General features: G+C 49.7%; 1 protein-coding gene across 1 annotated transcript in view; it reads left to right on the top strand.

Annotated features, from left to right (window-relative positions):
* Positions 1–21,771, top strand: part of LOC133353940 (run domain Beclin-1-interacting and cysteine-rich domain-containing protein-like) — a 31,408-nt gene extending 9,637 nt beyond the window's left edge. The window contains 15 exon segments of the mRNA XM_061570462.1: positions 571–865; positions 2,359–2,898; positions 3,716–3,787; positions 4,147–4,274; positions 5,200–5,470; positions 6,077–6,187; positions 7,051–7,117; positions 8,146–8,290; positions 9,313–9,458; positions 9,908–9,972; positions 10,659–10,897; positions 12,056–12,117; positions 15,177–15,333; positions 16,347–16,440; positions 16,717–21,771. Of these exon segments, the coding sequence (XP_061426446.1) occupies positions 571–865; positions 2,359–2,898; positions 3,716–3,787; positions 4,147–4,274; positions 5,200–5,470; positions 6,077–6,187; positions 7,051–7,117; positions 8,146–8,290; positions 9,313–9,458; positions 9,908–9,972; positions 10,659–10,897; positions 12,056–12,117; positions 15,177–15,333; positions 16,347–16,440; positions 16,717–16,832 (2,508 nt within the window). The 3' untranslated portion in view covers positions 16,833–21,771.
* The last annotated feature ends 987 nt before the right edge of the window (positions 21,772–22,758 follow it).

Below are 22,758 nucleotides of genomic sequence, written 5' to 3' on the forward strand. Positions count from 1 at the left end.
ACTCTGGTTGTCGCCTGATGAAGCTAGTTTAATTACTGCCGAAACGTCGTACTCAGATTGTAAATGTTGTGGCTTGCCTCTCCAACACACCGGCTAGTGCTGTACTAGTATACTAGACTATACACTACACTATACATTACACTACTATAAACTGCACTACTATAAACTACACTACTATATACTACACTACTATACACTACACTATACACTACGCTACACACTAGTGCTGTACTAGTGACGAATTGGCCACGTTCTGTCTACATAACAACCCTTACTAGTTGGCTGTGTCGGGTGGTGGCAGGTTTTAATGACACATTTATATATTTACGTGATATAACCCAAAAAACCTCTATTAGGGAGTTCATCTTACCATAAACTAAATATTTTAGTTTTATTTGTATATTTTAAAGTGATTTTTGACTAACTTTCCTATACTTTGCAGTCCTATTGTGTTTTTGTTTTATTTGTTTGTTGTAACGTTCTGATCCTGTGTCCCTGCTGCACATCTGTGAAAAAGAGCTTCATAGCTCATCGGATTCCCATAAATATTCTGATTCTGAATCTGATCAGCTGTGCAAGGGGAGCGTGGGTCTACTGGCGAAAGGGAGCCGCCCCTCCGGTGCCGCCCTCTTGGGCAGAGCCACACCGTTGGCTGTCGGCGGAACTCCTGCGGCCGCCAGACGGAGGAGCTGGAGCCTCGCGGTGTCTCCCGGCGCGGGGCGTGGGGCCGGCCCGGGTGACGCGCGCCCACGCCGCCACACTCTGACTCATGTGGTGCACGGCATTGCTGCCACCGCCGGCACCACCGGCACCACCACCGGCACGGCCGCCGCCAGCCTGACCGCCGCACCTCCTTCAGCCGGTGGTGAGCTTCAGGGCTGGCTTCTAGCAGCAGCTGGGATTACGCACGTCATCACCCACTAGGGGTAGACGAATACCCCCAGGTCACTCTTTGCAAATAAGACTCATCGTGGTCTCTTCCTGAACACAGCTAACATGAGTACGTGGGTGTGTTGGTGTATGAGGAGGGGAGTGGTGGTGTAGCGGTTAGCACGCTGCGCTATGAACCCGGCGACCCAAGTTCGATTCCCGTTCACGACCAACACCAGTGAACATTATCTGAACCGGTCCTGGGCCTCCTCTAAGTCGACTCGGCCTCAAATGAGTACCTGGTGTGGTGTGTATGCATCACCACTGGGGAGACAAAGGTAGCCGGGCGTGATGCTGGCAACCCACCCTCTCGTGTGTCGTGCCGACCTTAAGGGGGGGGAGTGGTAGGCTTGTGGTCAGCGCATTGCACTATAAATCAGGTGATCCGAGTTTGATTCCCGCTCACGGCGCGAGCTCCTTCGTTTAGTGCTGCGCCAGAAGCAGGTTCGTTCTTTTGAATAAAAGTTGAAAGCATCATTCATCTAAAATGTTTTTATATTCACATTTGGGATACATGCAGTGATGGAAATGGAAAATGAGAATCGCCGGAATGGAAACTATTCGTCCCGAGGCTCATGTCCGCTTCTGTTTCCCCTCTGCGGAGACGTCGCGGTATCGAAATAGGAACAGAACGTGCCGGTGTGATATGCGCGCAGGTTTGTTGTTCTGAGAAGTGCCGGTATGGTGTCCCTGTCGTATATACCGGCTCATTTCCACCACTGGGTACTTGTATATGTAGCTTGAAAATAAGCGGTGTTTGTTGTTCAACAATTGAGACACCAGAGGCCCCAAGGTAACTGGGAACTCGTTCATTTAAGAATAGCAGTGACAATCACTGGAAAGATGCACTCTATGCATTTGTATTTTATGCACGATCTGCTTCAACTCTTTTATTAAAGCATTTCATACTTAAAGTTGGTAATAAATTTGGAATTTGAATTCTCGCACCCTTCACTTCACCCACGAGCTTCGATCGGTTCCTACACCTTCGATTAGCACGGTTGGCTACGTACTCTGCGAAAGAAGTTCAACATACATACTGCACATGTTCAGGAGTTAAATGCCGATGGCGATGTCTGCTAGTCTTGTAAGGAATGAGATGGATCCACATTTAATCAGACGCTGAAGGTAGAGACTGGTCCAGAGTTTGCCTGCGTGAACAAGTACACAAATCAGAAATGAAAAATTTTCCCTGCAGCCAAATGCTAATTTGACTGCAGAAAATATATGCCTGGCACAAGTGTAGCACTGTGTCGGTGTGTTGATTGGTCTCCATCGCGTCGAACTGGTGGAGGAGGTGGGGTTGGTAGACGGAGGAGGAGTGACCTTTAGCTGATCGTAGAGACGGAGCCATCCCGGAGCCGGCTACACCTGCTCGTGGGAATGCACACAGGGCGGGGGTAGGTCACACGGCCATTTGTCTTGCAGGCGCGGTGCACGAGGGGGACCCGCGCGGCGACGCTAAGGGAGCACCAGCGGGCGAGCGGCACGTGGTGACGCGCCCCGTGGGAAACTCGCTGTGTGCCGGCACCGGCACGGAGCAGGAGATGAGCTGGCTGGAGATGTCGCACTCTCCCATTGGAGGCGGAGATAGCGCCACCGCCGCTGCTCCCTGTTCGTCCACGCCAGCGGATCCACGCGCCGCGGGCGCCGCCCCCTTCAGCGCCGCGTCCTCCCCCAGGGACGCAGACGACGGGCCGGAGTACTTCGCCGTCGGAGGCTCGAGCCGCGGCCGTTCCTGCTCGTCCTCCTCTTCCTCGTCGTCGTCCTCGACGTCCACGTCGTCCTCGCTCGCCTCGCTGCCCACGCAGGCCTCGCTCCCCATCGCCGTCAACAGCGGTGCCGCGGCGGCGGCCGCGGAGACCCGGCAGCAGCAGCAAGAGCAGGAGGGGATGCAGCCGTGGAGGAAGGGAAAGCAGCACAAGCGCTCGCAGTCAGACGTGGGGCCCGCACGCGACCACCGCCACGGTGAGCGCACGCACGGACACTCGGAGACACGGCCACTCAGCTCACACCACCACTCGGAGACACGGCCACTCGGCTCACTTGCCAGCTGTCGTGTTCCTGCACCCACGGTTGTCATTTTCGCCCTGTGGCTCACATGTATCTTTTTCCTTCATGCTGACAAAAGTCGGATTTTGGAAAATCCCTGCAATAGTTGAAGATCCCTATGAAGGTTTGATGTGCATAGTATCCCTTATCCATCATGTTTCTAATATATTATCTATTGATACTTGCATGCTCATACTTCAACATAATAACCACTCGTTTATTTCCACTAAAATCAAAGGACATATTCCACTATTTCATTATAGCATTAGGTTTGTGTTATTTTTTTGTCCACACGTTGTCTAAATCCTCTTGAGCACTAAAATCATAATAATGATTTACAGCAGGACCACGTACATGCTGAAGAACATTGGTACCCAGTGTTAGCCTGCTTTACATCTTTACTTGTATTTAGGAAATGGGATGGATTTATCATAGCTGGCTACCAGAGTAAGATGGATGCAGATATATGGATCCGGTATCAATAGGAATGATTGCATGGGGATTTTGAAGTGCCTGCTCCATACAAGTGCGAAATGTCATGAGTTTGCCAATTTGTGCATCATACAGTTGCACACATTTGTACAAACCCTTATACCCATCTCACAGGAAACCCAAGCTGCATGTATTTATGTTGAACTTCTTTCACACCTTACGTGTAGCCAATCTTGCTAATCGGAGGTGCGAAGTGTGGCCCTTGTCTCATGTGTGTGCTGCTCCACCTGCCTCGCTGCAGACGGAGCGTTCTCCTCCAGCAGGGAGGCGTGCAGCCAGGCGCTGCACTCCGACACCGCCCCAAGGCCTGCAGGTGGTGCATTGTCCCACCCGCTCGCCACCACCCGCTCGCCCCCGCCCGCTCGCCCCCACCCACTCGCCCCCGCTCGCTCGCCCCTACCGGCTCGCCCCCACCGGCTCGCCCCCGCCCTCTCGCCCCCGCTCAGTCGCCTGCTCCCTCACCTGGCCACTCCATCCACCTATTCATGATAAAGTTTTTTTTTGGCTTAGATCGCGTAAATATAAACGTGTCGTTAACCCGCCACCTGGCCACAATTCTGGTAAATCACCTGATGAAGCTGGGAAGCAACAATTGCCCAAGCTTTGCAATCCCCTATATATCAAGGCATTATCGGTCAATTTATGAGCATTTATACGATTTGATTGTCGCAGCAGATGGGGCATACGGCTGGAGCAGGAAGTTGGGGGAAGGCCTGCAGCTTCGCCGGCCGTCGGAGGGACAGTCGCTCCTCAGCTACCTCTCGGAGCAGGACTTTGCGATGTGCGCCGACCTGGAGAAGGTATTCTGGCACGGGCGTCGTCACTGCGTGTGTGCAACAGGGCCTCGCCCGCTTGGCTCTTGCAACGAAAGCGTGTGGCCTCATCGGGGCTGTCGGCCCGCTTTTTAAAAACGCACCACGAATAATTAGGTGTCGATATGAATGCAAAAACTCAAGAACCCTCCCAGCCACGAACCGGCTTGGTCGTTGGACCACTTCACACACAAGGTCAGGGTGAATACACCAGCAGTACTGGGCCAATTTGTGTGGCTGAACGGATGTTTTCTGTCTATTACCTTACCACCTTTTACCCTACATATATTCACCCTGTATAGCAAGGTGAAGTTTGCAACGTTATGAGGTTATTCAGCCATTCGGTCGCCTCTGGGAAGGCTTGGTGGCAGACGTCGCAACCGGGTACCCGATACCCGTACCCTACCCGATACCCGGGTACCTGTACCCGGCCGGGTACGGGTACCCGTTTGCGACCCTGGTGCGGCCGGGTACGGGTACGGGTAGGCCGTGAGTCACTGGTGAGTAACCGTTTGTCACTCATTTCCCAACGTCTTGTCTCTTCTCACAATTCAAGTTCCTAGAATCAACCCACCCGAGCCTGCAACATGGCTTCATCCCATAGGTCGCAATCGGGTACTCGTACCCGTACCCTACCCGATACCCGGCTGGGTACGGGTAGCCGGGTATCGGGTAGGGTACGGGTACGGGTACCCGTTTGCGACCCTGGTGCGGCCGGGTACGGATACGGGTAAGGAATCAAAACCCATTTGCGACCTCTGCTTGGTGGATGTCGGTGGATCATGTGACCCTCGGTCTGTGAATCGGTTGGGGGCAGCGTGGGATCATGTGACGCGTGGTCTGTGGTGGCAAGGTGGGGTGTTGGCGACGAGGTGGAGCATTGACGGCGTTTCCACGTCTCTCCCCACTGCAGGAGAACGCGCACTTCAGCATCTCAGAGTCGCTCATCGCCGCCATTGAGCTTATGAAGTGCAACCTGCTGGGCGACCGCGGCTGGGAGCTGGAGGTGGCGGCGTTGGCGGCGAAGGAGGCAGAGGCGGAGACGGCGGAGACGGCGGCGGTGGGGGCCGTGTCAGGGCCCGAGTGCCTGGACGAGAGCGACGGCTGGGTGGAGTGCAACGCGGCCGGCGCGGAGCTGAGGGTGGAGGAGGCCGGAGCGGCGGACACCACCGAACCACTCGAGGGTGAGAGGCCGCATCGGCGCTCATAACCCCCTCATCCCCACGCCCCCCGCACCGACGATTCGCGGGCAATGTCGCCAACATCCACCAAGCCCCCACGGAGGCTACTCAATGGCTTAACCCTTTCACATTTCGATGACATACACGTGTACATTATCGGAACGGAATCGTAAGGAAAAAAAATGTATTTATCGGGACAAGGCTCCCACAAGACCGTGCAGGAGGGCGTGTGGAAATGTTTGGCGCCAGCAATCGTAGCGTGTGGTCATGTCGCTACGGTTCTCTGCGGTGAGTACAACGTCTTTAAAAACAAAGGCGCTCCGAGATTGAGCGGTGAACGGGACACCCACCCTGCAACTTGCAGACGTCTCGGAACAGGAAGCCTCAATATTCACCTCGAAACATCTCCCGGTTCCTCGTGCGGTGCTGTTGTTTTTGTACCGATTTCTATTTGCATCAACGCTCTACTTTTGTTTGTTGTCAGTTTTGCTTTTCCACTTTGGTGACCCAGATCACTTCGCTCTTCTCACTTGGTCTCGCGAGTTCCTCACCTGCTTAAAAAAACAACAACAAAACTTTAAACTTTTGAACCCGTGTGTCGCGTGTCAGTCGCCCTGCCGGCAGCCAGCAGCCCCTCAGAGAGTTCGGATCTCTTCGTGTCCACGGAATCTTGCCTCTCCAGCTGCCAGAGCTGGAAGAACTGCGACACAGAGACGGCAGGTGAGGGACCGCAGCGTCGCATTGCTCCTTACATCCATGGGATCTTTTTGGCAGTCGGTTTAACACGTAGTTGTCGGGCTTTCGCGACCAATATCCAAAATAAAGGGGTTTTTTTTTGGGTTAGATCACGTAAATATAAATGTGTCGTTAAATCCGCCACCACCCTCGACACAGCCAATTAGTAAGGTTTGTTAGGTAAACAAACTTAGTTACTAGTTCAGCACACCGTTGGGTGTTGGAGAGTAAACTCACAACGTTTACAATTCGAGTACGATGTTTCACTGCTGATTACAACAACCAGCCTCATCAGGCGATAGCCAGAATTGTGAAGAAGTCCTCCTCCTGTTTCGGTCTTAAATGGGGGGGTCAAGGTGATGTCATCACTGTGAGCCTATCCGGTGCCTATCATGTGGACTTTTTTGCCGGTATCAAAAATGATGAAAAAAGAATAGGCGTAAACCCTTTCTGGCAAAAAAACTGGTGGTGTTAAGATGTTCAAACACCAAATATGTAGTACCTATTGCGAGGCATAAAAAGTCCGTATTAACCACGCATACTTGTGGCAAAACATGCAAACAAATATGCTCTGATAATTTCTGCATTGTCTTTGAAACTGATTGGCCTTGACGTACCAGTGTGAGACAATAAACTAAATAGTGTAGTTCTATTTGTAAATACATTTTAAGTGATTTGTTTACCTTTTCAATACTTTGCACTGCTATCGTGTTTTTCTATTGTTTGTCATTGCAATGTTCTGACCCCGTGCCCCGACTGGAAATCTGTGAAAAAGAGCATTAAAGCTCATCTGATTCCTCCGGTATTCTGATTTTGTAACGCGCGCTGTGGTTTAATCTTCTCCGCAGGGAGCGTGCGGGAGGCGAGCAGTCCCTTGGGCAGCCTCACTTCGTCGCTGCAGAGCTCCGAGTCGCTGTGAGTGTTGCCTGCGGCCGCTGTCTCTCTCCGGGTTAATGCCGGGATTCTAGTTGCTAGTCCTGCATAGCCCTCTAACCCAATAAGGGCACCAAGTTAAAATTATTGTTGTTGGATCTTGGGAAGCTCAGCGGTCTTGAGCCTGGTTAATCCTTGGATAGTTGACCAGTGGGTGATTTATCAATTGCTGTCGGCATGGGCCTGTGAAATATCCACGAGTGTTGTGTGCCACCTCCTCGTGTGTCCGGGATTTCTCGGGCACTCTGATTTGCTCCTACAACCCAACAAATAATCGTGAATGGAATTGGCCAAACTCAAATGCTGGAACCCTCCTGAAAAAGAGTCTTGAAACTCAGCGAGGCATTCCCGAGTAAATACTTGCCGTTCTCATCATTATTTCTGTGCGTAGGAGATTGCGCGTAACACAACTGTTGCACTTGACTATATCTACAAGCCTGTTGTTGGTCGTGGCTTGGGGAAGGCCTTCATCCAGCAGTGGGCTTACCCTGGCTGCTGCAGCTGCTGCTGGTGATGATGATGGTGATTATTTAAATGAGTATAAATTTCACACATTTTTATGGACACACCATTTATATGCATGGCATTTATCTATGTGAGCGTTGGCTCACGTCCCAATGCACTTTTAAATCATCCACAGCCCGCAGGCGTTGAGCGCAAGTGCGTGTGCGCTCGTGTGTGTGTGTGCCCGTGTGTGATCGGTGGTGCAGCGGTGAGCGTGCTTTGCTATGAACCCGGCGACCCGAGTGCGATTCCCGCTCACGCCAACACCAGTAACGATTATATGAACCTTTCCTGGGCCTCCCCTAGGTCGACTCAGCCTCAAATGAGTACCTGGTGCAACGTGGAAACGTAGCCACTAGGTAGACAAATGTGGCCGGGCCTGGCGTTGGCCACCCACTCCCTGGCGACCTGTTCCGGCCTTCATACGTGGTCGTTAACAAAACTTGCCCCTTCAGTCTGTTAAGGCTATACGGGGGGGATCTTTGTATTTGTGCCCGCGTGTGCAGGATGTCCCTGAGTGGGCCGCCCAGCTCCTGTGCCAACTCCGCTGAGGCTGTGGCCATGGGGCTGCTGCGGCGATTCCAGGGCATGCAGCTCCCTGCCGCCTCGGAGCTCGACTGGCTCGTCACCGAGGAGGACGCGCCACAGAAGGTCGGCGCAGCATTGTGGCCCAGCGCTTGGGGACTCTGGGCACGCGACTTTTGGACTTTGGGACACTGGATTCTGGGAAATGGACTCTGGACACTGGGACTCTGGGCATGGGACTCTGCAACTAGGCATGGGACTCTGGGGTCTGGGACTGGGCGCGAGCTTTAGAACTCTGGGCATGGGGAACTTTTGTGCCTTACCAGCTTGCAGGTTGTAAGGCAAAAAAGTGTTGCAGACAACGGCAAGCAGAGCACAAGCAGCTGAGAACACAGCAGGTGGCTGCCGTGTGGGCTACAGTTGGTTACGACGCAGGTGCCGTGTTGACGTCTCCACCTATTGCTACTACGATTCCCACGACCGATTTGATCATCTGGGTGCCCTGCAGGATGACTCTCGGCCATCCACATCCATCGAGAGGCGTGTGCCGCCTTGGGTCTTGTGGAGCAGCAGGTCGGACAGTGCTCCCGACCGCCGCTTGATGTTTTCGAACCGAGTCCTCTTTAGTCTTCCTCTCTTTAGTTTTCCTTTCACTGCTTCCTGAAGTACTCTCCTTTGAGAGGCTGCTCCACCTCGTGACCTGGCCCACAACCATCGCAGTTTCCTCTTTTTGATGGCATTCAGGATGGGCCCTTTTTTTCCTGCTGAAAATTCCTCGTCTGCTGCAAATGTATCGCTTGTGGTGAACGACGGGTGTGTTAACATTTCGCCGTGGTGGCACCTAGCATACAGGAGGTTGTGGGTTCAATCCCGACCCTGACGCCTGCATATTTGGAGTTTGTGTGTCACTCTCCCTGTGGTCGTGTGGATTTTTCTCTGGGTCCTCCCGGTTTTTCCCTCCACATTTAGAAACATTGTGCGTTTAGAGTATTTGGCTGTTTCAAAATTCCACGTGATAAGCTACTTCGTTGAGCTATGTGATAGTCAATTCGATTCTGAGAAAGAGCTATATAGCTTAGTGTGCCTTACCCGGGGAAATACAACTTTTTTAAAATTTCGTCTGTTGTGTGCGTGTGCGTTCACCACAGCTGCTGCCCATGCCGGGCTCCGTACCGATTTGCCCGGACGATGGGGAGCACTCAGACGTCTACAAGCTCCGAATTCGAGTGCGCGGCAACCTGGAGTGGGCGCCACCACGCGCGCAGATCATATTCGACATCCACCCCAGCACCAAGTAAGCCCCGGTCGGTCCTCGTTCCACCGAATGCTGGTGGCAACTGCCCTTCCGCCAGCGGATGACCAGAGTTTGTGTGACGGTTTATCCTCCTGGACGAGATCAGCGAGGTATAATAGCATGTACAGTAAAACCTTGGATTGCGAGTAACTTGGCCTGCGAGTGTTTTGCAAGACGAGCGATTTTTTAAAATAAATATTAATTTGATAAACGAGCGAGGTCTTGCAATACGAGCAGTACGTGTATACGCTTTGTCTGCCCAGCGTCACGTGATCACAACTGATATACGAGTGCTTTGGATTACAAACACGTTTCCGGAACGAATTATGCTTGCAATCCAAGGTTTTACTGTATATGCCGGTGGCTTAATTCATTGAATGTCTATGGGAAGCGCCCGAGGCATTCGTGAGTAAGCGTTGGTTCACACACAGATCTCTTGTGTACCACAGGAAGAAAGTGATCCTGGCCAAGCAGAACAGCAGGTGTGCGGGGTGCGGTACCAAGGTGGATTCAAGTGAGTAGGCGCTGCTCTTACTGCTGCTGTTGCTGCTGCCATCGACAAGGCTCGAATATTGCAACTCAGTACTCTACGGGACGTCTGGCATATACATTACCGAGCTGCAGGTTGTGCAAAATTGTCTGGCACGTATCGTGATGGATACGCTAAGAACTGACCATGTCCTTCCAGTGCTCGCCGAACTGCATTGGCTTTTGGAAGCCGAGCGAATACATTATGAGGTCACACACAATTACACAAAGTGCTTGCCACAAATGAACCATACTACTTCGCTGATATCGTCAAGGAGCATAAACCATCACATGAACTCCAGGCATCCTCGCAGCAGCGGCTGTTGGGTAGCCATGGAACAAAGACGGTCCCTGGATCGCACGCTTTCAGATGCACTTCTGTGGCCGTCGGGAACGCTCTTCCTTACGAAATTAGGAAGCCGCTAGAGCAATGTACAAGATTAAGAAATCTTCTTTAGAACCGCTTTTCGTGTTTAGTTTGTTCTCCTTCCACCGCACCTCCGATTAGCACGGTTGGCTACGTACGGTGCGTAAGAAGTTCAACATACATACAAACGTACAGAATAATTTTCAAGAGCAGCGGCATGAGGGTGGCCAAGGACCTGTTGGGGAAACCCTGACCTCACAAACCTTCATGCCTCCCACCCACCCACTGACCGCCACCTCCCCCAGATTATATAAAGCGACTGCGTTACTGCGAGTACCTGGGGAAGCTCTTCTGCCAGTGCTGCCAGTCGGGCTCCGTGGCCGTGGTGCCCGGGCGGCTGCTGCGCCGCTGGGACGCGTCGCGCTACCCCGTGAGCAACTTCGCCCGGGAGCTGCTCGCGCGCATCGGCCACGACCCCCTCTACAACCTCATGGACATCAACCCCCAGCTCTACCGCAGGGTTAAGGCCCTCACCGTCGTGCAGGTATGCGTCCCCACGCCAGCCCTGCCCGACCCTCCCCTGCCCTCCGCTCCCATACCCCGTCCTGCTGTCTTATACTCTGCCATGCCCAGCCCTACTCTCCCTTGCCCTGTCTTTCGCTTCCCTGCCCTTTCTTGCTTGCCCCTGCCTTGCCCTGTCCTTCACTTTTCATCCCTGCCCTGGCTTCTCCTGCCCTTCTATTGCCTGCCCCCCCATCCTATGGCCGCCCCTGCACTGCCCTGCTAGTTTAGAAATGAATGGGATAATTGAATTTGCACATAAGTGGTGAGAGCTAAGCGCTAGCAGAGGTGTGGATGTTGAAACAAGGTGGGTTACGCGCGCTCTTCCTGGTCCCTTGTGGAGTGGGATTTACAAACTTTTGTCTGAGCCAGTGTTCTTGACTAATCTTCAGAGGGGGGCCACTTTCACCAATAAGACATCAGCGTGAGGACCACCACACATTTGAAACCATTAGGGTTTGACAATATGATGGGTGTTTTCACATTTGTGTATTGTCGGGGGCCGCACGTCAGCAGCCGCACTAAAGGCCACCAGGGGCCGCCAGTAGCCCGCGGGTCTTGCAATGAAGAACACGGCTCTGAGAGAAGACGACTTTGCGCGCGATTGTGATAAAAATTGAGAGGCCGTGCTCTGCGATGCAGCCTGAGCGACTCGAACTCCCGGTGCTCGGCAAGCAAGGTCGCCCAGTCCGGTTCCACAGAGTTGACTCTTTGGTGCGATGGTGGCGAATTGTTAACGTCACCTGGTATACAGGAAGGTTGTAGGTTCGAATCCGACCCTGATGCCTGTATGTTTGCATGCTTTCCATGTGGTCGTGTGGATTTTTCTCCGGGTCCTCTGGTTTTTCCATTTTAAATCACCATGCGTTTAGAGTATTTGCCTGCTATAAATTTCCACATAGCCACTTTGTTGAGCGATCATTTGTGATAGCCATGTCGCGATTCTGAAAAAGAGCGATACAGCACAGTGCGCCTTACCTAGTAACATAAAATAAAAGCTCACTTGTTTTAGTCATTGAATAGTTTAAAGAGTAACCGATTGACACTTAAGCAGTTGGGAGTACAGACAGCAGCCTGGGTGGACCGTGCGTGAGCCGCGATGAGATCTTACGAGCGCCTGCCTGCCCCGTTTGTTTTACAGGAGCTGAGGAAGCAACTGGTCCACCTCAAGCACCTCCTCCAGACGTGTCGGCATGCAGAAAGGCGAGTGCCTGAATGCTCGATTTAGTTGTCGTTTCAAACCACATTCACGCGTGCTTTGGTAGATCGCTATCTTGAAAATATTTACTCTCCAAATTTAAAAATAAGAGGATTAGACCAATTAAAGGGTGACTTTGTCATGTTTCGATTTAAAGCTTTCGTGACTGCAGGGATTCATCTTCTTGGTTCTTTCGGTAAAGTCACGTAGAATGGAAATAATAAAATAATAAAAATTAAAAATTTATTCTCACGACGTTTCGGCCACAACGCAAGCAGCCGTCCTCAGGTGAAGAACAGGTCTGTCGAGAAGACAGAGTCTGAATGACGGCTGCTTGCGTTGTGGCCGAAACGTCGTGAGAAATATTTTTTAATGTTTTATTTTTATTATTTTATTATTTCCATTCTACGTGACTTTACCGAAAGAACCAAGAAGAGGTTTGTCGTGTTGTTGCATCAATGGATTAATGTTATCGGTTCTCTTTCACTCACGTACACAAAGACTAAAAGTCATCCAACATTACACGCAGGCTTTCACACCAAGTATTATTCATAATTAGTTTATTTTAAGGTTAGATCACCGTGTAGGTATAATTTATTGTACATATTTAAACTATAACCCACCACCCTGGCAGCCAATCAACTCAAGTTTTCACGTCATGGGCAAACACACTGATTGGTTTGGTTTATCAGCAAACCAGAGGAAGAGGAGGAAAATCCACTTCAACAAGAAATGTTGTTGCTGTGGTTTTCCCACCTGATGATGATTGCTTGTGTTGCAATCGGAACGTCGTGATTTAATTTATTTTATGTTATACCTACGTGACTTTACCGAAAGAACCAAAGGAGGAAGATGAGCAAAGCTGAGCAGCCCAACTAAACTTTGGACAGTTTTGTTGTACTCTACAACGTTCCGCTGCAGGTGACGCCCAGCATTGTCGCGCATTAACTGCTGACGCGATGAGAGCCGCGCTTCTCTTAACACCTGACGATGCTCGATGTAATTGCGAGCGAAACTTCGTGCTAAACTGCCCAAACGTTTGCTCGATTTTAAAATCCTTTATATTAAGTTCACTTGCTTGCTTGCTTTCTTGCGCGCTTACGACCGTGCAAATCTTTCGGTCGTTTTTTAACCCACTTCCCGTGATCCAATCGAGCTGACATTTTGCACAGACTCGTTGTGCGTGACAATTTATTTTCGTGAAAATTTTTTCCAAAATTTTCCACTTTTTAGGAAAACTAAAAATGTCATATTTAATTTTAAATACCAATGTGATAAAAATGAAACTCTTACTCAAGAAAAACAGAAATGAATAATAAAATAAAACAGATGCCACGCATATAAAGGATTTATAGTGAAAAACTTTGTTTTTACGGGTTAATTTTTTACTTTTTACGCCAGTTTGTGGATAAACCAAATCCATCGGCGTGTTTGCCCTCGATGTGATACATTGATTTAATTGGTTCTATTGGCAGGTGGTGGAGTGCTCTCGTTATACAATTAACATTGTATGTACGTATGTATGTTGAACTTCTTTCGCACCATACATAGCCAACTGTGCTAATCGGAGGTGCAGGGGAAAGACAACAAAATAAACACAAAAAGCAGTTCTAAAGAAATTAGTTTTTCGATTTTACAACACATTCCTGTGGAGGGAGCTGGTAGGAACGTTGGGTTGCTCGGTCAATGGCCAGGGTCAACGGCGGCGTGGTGTATTCCGCAAATATGCCCGAATGTGAGGGCGGGCACAAGCCGGCGTGAGTAGGTTAAACGTTGAGTTTTATAAGGGCACCACGGGGTGACCAGCCCCTCCCCACCCAGCCCCACCCCTCCCACCCCCCACCCAGCCCCACCCTCCCCACCCAGCCCCTCCCCACCCTCCCCTCCCCACCCAGCCCCTCCCTGCACGACGGACAGATGGACACAATAATCCCCCGTGGGCTGGTGGAACCAGTGGGTTCCTACCAGTACGATGATCTCACCTTGGGGTTGGCAACCTGCAGCTCCAGAGCCGCATGCGGCTCTTTGAGGACTGGTTCGTGACGTTATTTATTGAAGATCGTCTCATATTTACATTGCTTTGCGGCTCTTAAAATTATTGAAAGAAAACAAAATCCGAATTTGAAAAAAATGTCTCTTCTTATTATTTTCGTTGCCAACCCCCTGATCTCACCCAAAACAAACTCATCCTGAATCACAAAAACCACCTGTTTAGCCTTTTGTGCTGTTAGTGAACACCTGCGATGGCTGGCATGACACGTGAGAGCTGCCTTGGGCTTCCATTGCAGAAGTGTTTGTGTGCTTCTGTGTTTGTGTGTAAACAAAATCATAAGGGGGCTGCCGTTGAGTGGCACGCAATCGTCTTCTTATTCCCAGACAAAAGGTCCCATTATTGATCGTGGTCAGCTGCTCAGATGTTTTTCCTCTGTGTAAAAATCGTTTTATGCCATGAAGATACTGGTGATTCCCATCAAAGAATCGTATTCCATTCCAATAATTCGACTGCAATTCCTAGCTGTAAACAAGTTGGTCAAGCATCCCATCATAGGACCACAGAGCTTGGGCGATAGTTGCCTTCGGTTCTGGCCGGCCGCCTTCCTTCTTTAGCCAACCGTCCTAATCGGAGGTGTCATTTCGCGCTCCTCCGTACGAAAACTGCGCGCATTACAAATTCCGCTACAGCAGCATCTTGAGATGCAATTCGCATGAATGTCGCCGCTTTTTAAAAATAGAACAATCATAAAAGAATGAATACGCATGCACCGGTGTGTGTGTGGCAGTGGTAGTGTAGCGGTTAGCGTGCTGCACTACGAACCCGACGACCCTAATTCAATTCCTGCTCACTGCCAGCACCATTGATGCATATCTGAACCGGTCCTGGGTTTTCCGTAGGTTGACTCAGCCTTAAATTATTACGTGGTGTGGAGACAAAAGTGGTCGGGCGTGATGCTGGCCACCCACCCCCTCGTGTGCCATGCCGGCCTTCATAGGTGCTACTTGCGAACGGCACTTGCCTCAAGAGTCTGTGAAGGCTAAAAGAGGGGTCTTTGTCTTTGGGCTGCAGCATTCTGGCGACTCTGAGCTCCTCCGTGCCAGGACACCTGACGGAGGAGGTGGACCTCTACTCCCTGGAGGACTTGCTGGCAGTCAGACGGGGCGAGCTGGCCCCCACCTTGCGCCAGATGGTCACGCAGACCACGCAGCACGTGCGCGCGTGCCAGGTAAAGACAGTAGATCATGCGGTATTCGGCGGCTTAGGGGGGAATGGGGCGCCGGATTTTTTTTAAACGCCGGATAATCACTACATCATGATTATTTAAAATAGCTTATGTTTGCACATTCTTGTATAACATGTTTTTAAGTATTTTGTGTATATATTTAGTATTTTAATTTTATCAACTCTATGAATTTGGCATAAATGAACATACAAAAATAAATATCCTACTATAAAAAGTTACTGTATTTTTTACTGTACTGCACTTATCACTCCAATCTTGAAGACTCAATGGGGTGATGATAGAGGGGGTGTAGAATTGGAGGCGGTTATTCAGAGTCAGAATCCAACTCCCATCAGCTGTGATGGAGGTTTGCTGGGTCGGCCTGGGACCACCGGATAATGTTAGAAGCCGGATAATCACGTGCTGGATTATGGATGATCTACGGTATGTACGTTGAACTTCTTTTGCACCGTACGTATCCAACTGTGCTAATCAGAGGTGCGGGGGCTACGCAGCCTGGGCAGTTCAAACTCCCAGTGCTTAGCACTGAGTCGTCCAGTCCGGTTCCACAGAGTTGACTCTGGTGCCACGGTGGCGAGATCTTATCTATCTCGTCTGGTATACAGGATGTCGTGGGTTTGATCCCGACCCTAATGATGCCTGTATATTTGGATTGTGCATGTCCTCTGCTCGTGGTCACGTGGCTTTATCTCTGGGTCCTCCGGTTTTTCCCTCCACATTCAGAATCAACGTGCGTTCAGAGTATTTGGCTGCTATAAATGTCCACGTAATGCGCTATCATTCGTGGCCAGGTCGATTCTGAAAAAGAGATAAATAGCTCAGTGGGCCTTAACTACTAAAATAAAACTAGTTCGTACTTTGTAATCGTGAGCGTTCCGCACCGGCGCTGCGCCGTATCATCATCGCGAAGGGGAGCGTCGTGTGGACCGTGCGCACCTGACAAATCTGACGCCCCGCTACCCATATCCACCCCCGTACCCTTGCCCACCGTGCAGCTCTGCCAGGCCAGAGGCTTCATCTGCGAGTTCTGCCAGAAGGAAGAGGATATCCTGTTCCCGTTTGAGCTGACGCGCTGCCAGCAGTGTCCGGGTAAGTGTGTGTTTGGTGCTGATCACTACTACGGAACACTCCCTTCATCTGCACGGAACACAGTCTCTGGATCCACCAGGCCCACAGTCTCTAGCACCACCAGGCCCACAGTCTCTAGCACCACCAGGCCCACAGTCTCTGGCTCCACCAGCCCACAGTCTCCGGCTCCACCAGCCCACAGTTTCTTTCGCCACTAGCCCACAGTCTCCTGCTCCCCAGTCTGTGCAGGTGGTGTGGGTGACAGTGGGATGGGATGCTGTGCTGTGTCTCCGCCAGGCTGCCGTGCCTGCTACCACAAGTGCTGTTTTGCGGCCGCCCGGGAGGACTGCCCCCGCTGCAAGCGCATCCTGGCTCGGCGGCAGCGACTTGCGCAGCCGGACATTGACGGTTGAGCACGGTATTGAGGTGGGGATGCGGGGGTCATGGGAAGCCAGCAACTCGACTTGAAGACGGAGCCGCCCCTTCACCGTGACCTTTTTTGTTTTGTTTAAAGCAGGTAAGGCCCACTGAGCTACATAGCCATCCTCGTGAGGTCGCCCCTTTGACGTCGTAGCCTCTCTCCACCGCGGTCCTTGTCGGGATGCCACCGCAAAGGTGATCAACTCCTCTTCGACGTTGACCCCATCGGCTTGGTCGCCCTCCTGGGGTGTCTCCGACGGCTTGACGCGGTGCCAGAAGAGGAGGACCCCCGTGGCATGGCGACTACAAGCCCGTTTACCGTGATCGATGTCCACCGCTGCCGCCAATGCCGTCTACTTGATTGCGTGACCTTGCAACCTCTCAAGCGAAGAAACGGATACCAAGACCGTCCTGTGGAAATGTCGGGAGTGTGCTGTGCTCGCCCGGCACGCTGGCACATAACCAGGCATGGCAATGGTTTATCCCTTGCCCAACGAGAGTGCAAATTGCACTTTCGTCGTGTGCCACGACCCCCTCTCTTGGGCCCTGCTGCTCAGGCTGCCATTCACCCGCTCGCCACAATGTGTGGGTGGAGGGCTGCAGGAAAAAAATATTTCACAAACGTCCCGGCTACGTCCGCCTTGTACCGTTTGCACGCACGCTGCCTCGCCGATTAAGATTGGAAACAACACTTCGCTTGCCAATTGCCATCGTTACAAGGGGGCTGTAAAGGTTGAACGGGGTTTGTCTTTCAGTGTTAGTGTTTTGGGTGCTGCGTGTAAATACAGGTCTTACAGTGTTAGAAACCTTGATGGTGAGCTCAGATGTTTTTGATTCATCGCAGGTAGTCTCGCGTCAGCCAGCCTCGGCAAGCGATCGCATTACACCAGAAAAAACGTGTTGTGCCGTTGCCATTGCTTATGGGTTCCTTGCTAGCTTGCAGCTTTAACAGATGCTCGCGTGATCACGTGTACGATTACGTGACATTTTTCCCTGGTGTCGCTTGAAAATCTTCTAAAATGCGATATTCTCTGGATTCTAAGATGCTCTGGAGAGAAAGGTGCCACCCCAAACTTGTGCCCGGTGTCAATAAAGTTACACAAATGTGGTCACACAAAGACAAAGCTCTGCCGTATAGCCTTAACAGGCTGTTAAGGCAAATGCTACTAGCGAGCACCTACGATGGCCACCACGGCACATGAAGGAGTGGGTGGCCATCACCATGCCCGGCCACATTTGTCTGCCTAGTGGCGATGTTTACACATCAAACTAGGTACTCATGTGAAGCTGAGTCGACCTAGGGGAGGCCCAAAACCGATTTAGATCATCATTACCGGTGTTGATCATGAGCAGAACTTAGAGATGGAAAACACAGCTTCTCATTGCCGAGTTCTGCCATGCTGCGAAAACAAAGGGTGCATAATATAGGTTATTTGGGTTAGATTGCGTAAATATAAATGTGTTCCTGTTAAACCCGCCACCACCCGACACAGCCAGTTAGCAAGGTTTGACACGTAAACAGAACATGCCAATTCGTTACTAGTGGAGAGCAAATCCACAACATTTACAATCTGAGTACTCGGATGTGTTGCCGCTAAACCCGCCACCAGATTGTAGATGTTGTGGATTTTCTCTCCAACACACCGGTGTGCTGTACTAGTAACGAATTGGCATTTTTTTTCACGTGACAAACCTTACTAATTGGCTGTGTCGAGTGGTGGCGGGTTTAACGGCAAATTTATATATTTACGTGATCTAACCCAAAAGAAACTATTACGGATGATATTGGTCGCTAAAGCCTACGTGTTAAACCAACAATGTGTGGGTTGGGATGTTTTATTGTGAGATCGCGCGAGTTGAGCGGCGATGTCCTCGAGCGTCTAAGCGACGCGTTACTGCGCGTCAGCGTCCGGGTCCAAATGCAGAACTGTACGCCATATTTGAAAATTATCTGCGGTCACAAGAATTATACTTTGCATTGGTTACTTAAGCATCGGAGATTCTGTTGAGATTGATTCGATTGTTGTAAAGGGGACTTTTGAGACGGCATGTCTTGACTAAACTAATTTTATTAAATCAGGTAAGGCCCACTGAGCTATATAGCTGTTTTTCAGGAGAGGCCTGGACACAAATGATAACTCAACAAAGTGGCATATCATGTGGACATTTCATAATAATTGAAATGTATAACGCGCCTTTAATTGTTCTCAGGGGGCTAACGCCCTGAGAACGATTGCAGCCAAATACTAAAAGTGAACATGCAAACAAATATTAAGACGATTGAATAATATACATTTTCAACAAAAACAATTAACCTTTTCAGGGAGCCCACCAAAAGATCTGCTGCATGTTGGAATGCCTGGCGAGGCAATCGTTCCTGTGGCACCGCAGGGACACCGTGATGCTGTGGCGGATGGATGGTGATCTCGTGGCGCGTGGCCGTTGTGAATCGTTCACGCAGAGATTTGATTTTGTTCATCGAAAAGTGTCCATAATCTGCCAATTGCGTGAACCTGAAATGTAGTAAACCGAACGTTCGTAAATCGAGCGATACCTGTAATTGAATATCTCGGAACGGTTGCCGAATATTTCGTTTTCTAATGAGGGTTACCGATGGCCCATTATCGTGTGCTCACACTTGCACAAGTGTGTTGGCATTCCGCCGATCCATCCAGCAGTGAATAGAAGCTGCGTCTGTCTTCGGTGGCCAGTGAAGCGGCATCGTCATTGACTGAACCTGCCCAATCACAGCTCAATGAAAAAAAAACTACTGTATTATTTAATGTCTTCCTGTTTAATACATATTGCCAGAATTTGCAATTGTCAAATGTATATACAATGCGGTCTTACATGCTTGTGATTAGTTGTATTTATATTTTTTATATAATTTCAAGAAAAAAATATCGATATGTTCTGCTACACACTGTTACATGTTTTTAGTTTTATCATTTATAGTACAATTTAGTTGGTGCTGTTAAGGTACAGACCAGTGGCAATTGTATTTGGGGCTTGAGTACAGAATTACACAATTAAAAAAAATATATCGGAAGTTAGGACTTGTTACGCCAGTTCCATCAGGGTGTTAAGACATTGAATTGTCAAAGTAATACAATAAAACACTAAATAATAGCATGACATAATTAATAACAAAATGTAATTGATTACATTTAAGAACGAATATCAACATAATATGCTTACATAGGCCATAGACGAGCTGAAGCTCACAGAACGATGTCATTCCGGCCATGTTGCATGGGTGAATTCATGGTGGCCATATTGCATGGGGGTTTTTGCCTGGCCGATGATTGGCTGGTGCAGCGAGAATGATGGCAATCCCGAGAAATTGCCGCCACGCCCCCATAGCTTTGCGATCTCACTCGGACCTGCATATTTCCTTTGGATTTGTGTCAGCTTCCTTTACGAGCAGTTTGGATATTACTACAGTCGCAGCCTGCCAGATCGCGCACATGTGATTAGGGAATGACCTAGGAAGAGATCACGAGACTCTTCCTCATTTGGCGTCAGTAGGTGCAGCATTCTGTAGTTCTTGGCCGGTTACTATGGCAGAGCTGGGACAATGAAGTGAAAGCAGAAATATATACACCAAGAACGTGTTGTTTCTCAGTTGACATTTTACTCAGGGAAGCGTCACCGATTCTTCAGGATGTGCACTATTCGTTCTTTCCGTCCGTCTCAGCGTCCAAAGCGATGGATGAGGTGGAGGCACCATAACGCTCCTAAACTGATCCAATTTGAACTAAACTTTCGTATAAAATAATTCTAGATTTGAAGCTTTCGTGACTGCAAGAATTCATATTCTTAGGTTTTTCGGTAAAGTCATGTAGGTAAAAAAATTAAATTAATAAAAGTAAAATAAAACAAAATAAAAAATCACGACGTTTCGGAAGCAACACAAGCCTCCGTCTTCAGGTGGAACCGTCACAGCCACGACAGCTGTATCAATGAGAGATAAAATGTTGCGTTGCTATTAGGCAATTGCCCTATTGAAACCGATTAAATTGATCAAATGCTTTCCCAAAAACTTAGAGACAAAGCAGAGCAAAAAGCGCTATCCTACGGTGTCCATACTTCGAATTAAAATTTAAGTACTTCCAAAAACAAACGCATGTTTGAGAGCGTTACGTAACCCATGCGTTTGAATGGTTTTTCAACATTTCTTGCAGAATCAGAAATATACTATAGGAGGAATCCGATGAGCTTATAAAGCCTCTCTTTCACAGATGCCAGTGGGGGCGGGTCACAACGTTACAACAAACTACAAAAAAACACGATAGAAGTTCAAGGTCTAGGAAAGGTAAGACATTTCCCGAAAGCATTGTTTTTATTTACCAGCTAAAGCCCACTGAGCTGTTAGCTTCTGGGGGTGGCTTATGTGAAAATTTCTAGCAGCCTTCCAGCTTGGCACTCTTGACTGGTTCCCTTTTGAAACTTCGTTTTGGACGGTGTGAACCGTGAACCCGCGTGCACGGCGAGAATTATCCGATGGAATTCGCGGGGTCACTCCTCTACCGGACGTGAGATTGATTACGCAAGGAGATTATGGGAAATGAAACGCCTTCGAGTGTCACACGTGACACCCGGAGCACAATCGGACCGTATTTGCTTTCGCGTTTAAAACCTGTGTCGAACTTATTTTGCACCGTTTGTATCCAACCGTGCTAATAGTTGGTGCAAAATATAATTGCCACCTCCTCAACACGTACTTGATGCCATAACAGATACATTATTAATCCTGCCTAGGGAGCAATGCACGCTTTCTAAGTGCGCGTGCAAGGATTCGTGTGTTTCGTCCATTAAGTAGGCCTGCAAGGTGTAATGTGGGCCTACAATATCAGGTTAACTCTTGTACTGGTTAGAACCTCCTGGTTACACCAGCCCACAGGGGATTAATGTGTCCGTCGTGCATTCAAAAATGGGAGGGGTGGGGCTGGGTGGAGAGGGGGTGGATGGGGAGGGGCTGGGTGGGGCTGGGTGGGGACGGGCTGGTCACCCCGTGGTGCCCTTATAAAACTCAACGTTGAATCTACTCACGCCGGCTTCTGCCCGCCCTCACAGTCGGGCATATTTGCGGAATACACCACGCCGTCGTTGACCCTGGCCATTGACCGAGCAATCCAACGTTCCTACCAGCTCCCTCCGCAGGAATGTGTTTAAGGGGCTGGCAAAAAAAAAATCTGTACCACCTTAAGTCACTCGTAAATGTTGTTTCTACAGGATGGACACAAATCACCTCCCCACACCCAATCAGTGTTGACCAGAGTCTATCTTGATTTGAAGCTTTCGTGACTGCAGGAATCCATTACTCTTTGGTTCTTTTGGTAAAATCACGTGAGCTATTATTTTTCCACCTCCGTGACTTTACCGAAATAACCAAAGAGGTACAGAGTCCTTCTGTTACCGTTACTTGGACCAACAAAAACCATCGCACCTCCCTCGAACGAAGCGACCGCGCGAATCTGAAGCCCTCTCACTGTATTTGCATGTTAGCCAATGTTCGCGGCAATGCGTGCAGTGTGCCGTTTCGACAAAACCGCGGTGTTAAGTGAAATCTCATTCAAATTGCCAATGAAAATGTTTGGAGAAATTCAACCAAGAAACGAATTTAAGTGATTTACTTTGCTTACACGTGATTGGTTTGTTTATGTTTTGAATCGATTCGGATATAATTTCTTTTTAAAGGATCGGAGATGTGGGGGGTTGGCGGTTCGGGGGCTGCCCCCCCCCCCCAGCCACCGGCACCTCCCCATCGCCCTGCGCTCAAAATACACTTTTTTATTTTTGGAGGCGGTTAGTATATTTTTTATTAATTTAGCGTGTGTATAGCCATTTGCAAGGCTTTACTTGAGACGTTATCCAAATTCCCAATGTCCGTGACCTCTGGTCGTGCCAATGTCGTAG

The sequence above is a fragment of the Lethenteron reissneri genome, chromosome 45 (assembly GCF_015708825.2).
Source record: "Lethenteron reissneri isolate LAM-NWPU_2019-01 chromosome 45, ASM1570882v1, whole genome shotgun sequence".
NCBI lineage: Eukaryota > Metazoa > Chordata > Hyperoartia > Petromyzontiformes > Petromyzontidae > Lethenteron > Lethenteron reissneri.